General features: G+C 33.2%; 1 protein-coding gene across 1 annotated transcript; it reads left to right on the top strand.

Moving 5' to 3' along the window:
• Positions 1-777: 777 nt before the first annotated feature.
• LOC101206564 (ethylene-response factor C3) lies at positions 778-1,995 on the top strand. The gene has a single exon (XM_004150935.3). It carries the CDS (start codon positions 869-871, stop codon positions 1,553-1,555), a length of 687 nt encoding a protein of 228 aa, XP_004150983.1. The 5' UTR covers positions 778-868; the 3' UTR covers positions 1,556-1,995.
• The last annotated feature ends 430 nt before the right edge of the window (positions 1,996-2,425 follow it).

Raw genomic sequence — 2,425 nt, 5'->3', positions numbered from 1 at the left:
TTGGTCATCGGCCTGACGTCATCATTATCCTTTCTTCCACTTTGACTTGGCCACCAATCCTTTTTAATTTTCTTTTCCAACTTCTTAATTCACTCACGTTTTCCATTTAACCTTCTACCCTTCGCTTTCTGCCTTGGTGTCTCCCCCAAGAAAATCCACTCTCATTCTTAATTATTATATATGCTCTCCAATAATCAATAATCATTTTTATTCTTAATTTCAAACTTAGTGAATAAACTCTTTTTTTTTTCTTTTAAGAAATATTCATTTTAAAACCTAGTTAATATTTTATAATTTCATAGACACAAAACCAGTTAAACTAAAGAGGTAAATATTGAAAATTTGTAATAAATTACTAAATAATCAAATTTTGTATTCTATTCAAAATGTCTATAAAAGTTTATCAACACAATAAAACCTAAACTTTTACTATATTTTAATTTATTTTTAATAATTAAAAAGGGTAAATAGACCTTCAAACTCATATAGTTTATTGGGTAAACAAGGAATGGGTTTTTTTTGCTTTCACCCTCTTTATAATTATCACATAATATTAGGCTTATTTTTAAATATTTTCAACTTAACTTAAAAAAAAAAAAAAATACCCCCGTTTTCAATTTTAAAAATAGAAAATATGAGGCCAAAATTTGATAAAAATTTAAATCCACATGAAACTATTCATAGACATCAACTAAAATAAAAGCTTTTTCTTTTTATTTTATTTTTTCTTTTTGTTTTCAATTTACTCTGCCATTTAGTATTTATTTATAGCCGACGAAGAAGCCATCTCTCTGTCGAGAAAAACAGAGTAATAGACTTCTCCTTTCATGCACCACAATTCCCCTTCTTCATTTCCTCTAACAATTCAATGAATTCTTCATTCTTTCACTCCCAAAACTCCGATCTCTCACCCGAGTCTTCCTTTAGCTCCTTTGAATCCCTCCGATGGGAAGGTTTTCAAATCAACGATCACTCTCTCCCCTTCAACCAGAATGACTCCGACGAAATGCTTCTTCACAGCTTAATCTCCGAGGCTTATGTGGACCCACAGGAGAATTCCCCTCGGCAGGATCCCATCAAAGACGAGGAGGTCGATTCCCTCGGAGAAGAAGACCCCCACAAGAGAAAGTCCTACAGAGGGGTCCGCCGGCGACCGTGGGGAAAATACGCGGCGGAGATACGAGACTCAACCAGAAATGGGGTCAGGGTTTGGCTCGGGACATTCGACAGTGCCGAGGCGGCCGCTTTGGCCTACGATCAAGCAGCTTTTTCGATGAGAGGTTCCGCCGCCGTTCTTAATTTTCCGGTGGAAAGAGTTCAGGAATCGCTGAAGGAGATGGAGATGATCAACTCCGCGGGTGAGGGCGGCGACGGTGGATCTCCGGTGGTGGCTTTGAAGAGAAAACATTCGATGAGGAAGAAATTCACGAGAAGAAAGAGCAAAGAGATAGATAGGATTGGGAAGACTGAGAATAATGTGGTTGTTTTGGAAGATCTTGGCTCTGATTATTTGGAAGAACTTTTAGAGTCATCCGAGAATCTCCGACCGTGGTAGAATCTCTCACGGTCCCCAAAAATTCTGCCATTTTTGTGTTAAAAGGACGAACACATTATTTTAGAAGCTACAACAATAGTTTGATAAATTTCGAGGGAAAGAGACAATTAGTTCAAAAGAAACAACTACATTGTGAAGGGCCATAATCAAGATGTCATTATTTGGCCTTGTTTATAACTTTATAGCTTTGGAACATAGATATATAACCCTAGATTGTTGCCATTATGGCTTTCAAGATTTTGCATCAATTTTTCCTTGCCTTTTTTAAGCAAGAGAAAGATATCAAGAATCTTGGGGTTTTTTTTTTCTTTTCTTTTCTTTTCTTCTTCTTCTTCTTCTTCTTCTTCTTCTTTTTTTTTTTTTTTGTGTTATTAATGTATAAATTATAGTTTGCTTCATCAAAGTATATAATATCTTTGTTCTTTTCTATAAATTTTTTATATGAAAGACTCCATGGTGTAAGGTTGAATATGTTTTTGTTGTTTTTTCTTCATTAGTATTATTATAGTTGTTATCCATTACAGAAGGAAAAAAACATAAGCAAAGGGGTAATTGATTTTTTAAAATATCACAAAAGTGAGAAGTTGTTGGACTTAATTCTTTATTGTGAACTTGCTTCCTATCATCCACTAATTAAAACATAAAATATGTATTTTCAAAAAAAAAAAAACTAAAGTTAGTATGATACTATTGTTATTCATGTATCAACTAGTTGGAATAAATATATTCTATGGCTAAATTATATATATATAAATAAATGTTTTTGAAATTGGTTATGTGGGTCAAAAAAATACCCTTAAAGTTTTCAAAAGGTAAGAAAATATCATAAAACATTCAACAAAAAAAATTAAAAATAACCTTACTGACCTT

This window comes from Cucumis sativus, chromosome 2 (assembly GCF_000004075.3).
Source record: "Cucumis sativus cultivar 9930 chromosome 2, Cucumber_9930_V3, whole genome shotgun sequence".
Classification (NCBI taxonomy): Eukaryota; Viridiplantae; Streptophyta; class Magnoliopsida; order Cucurbitales; family Cucurbitaceae; genus Cucumis; species Cucumis sativus.
The sequence above is the reverse complement of the archived record's forward strand: the minus strand, read 5'-3'. Positions and strand labels throughout refer to the sequence as shown.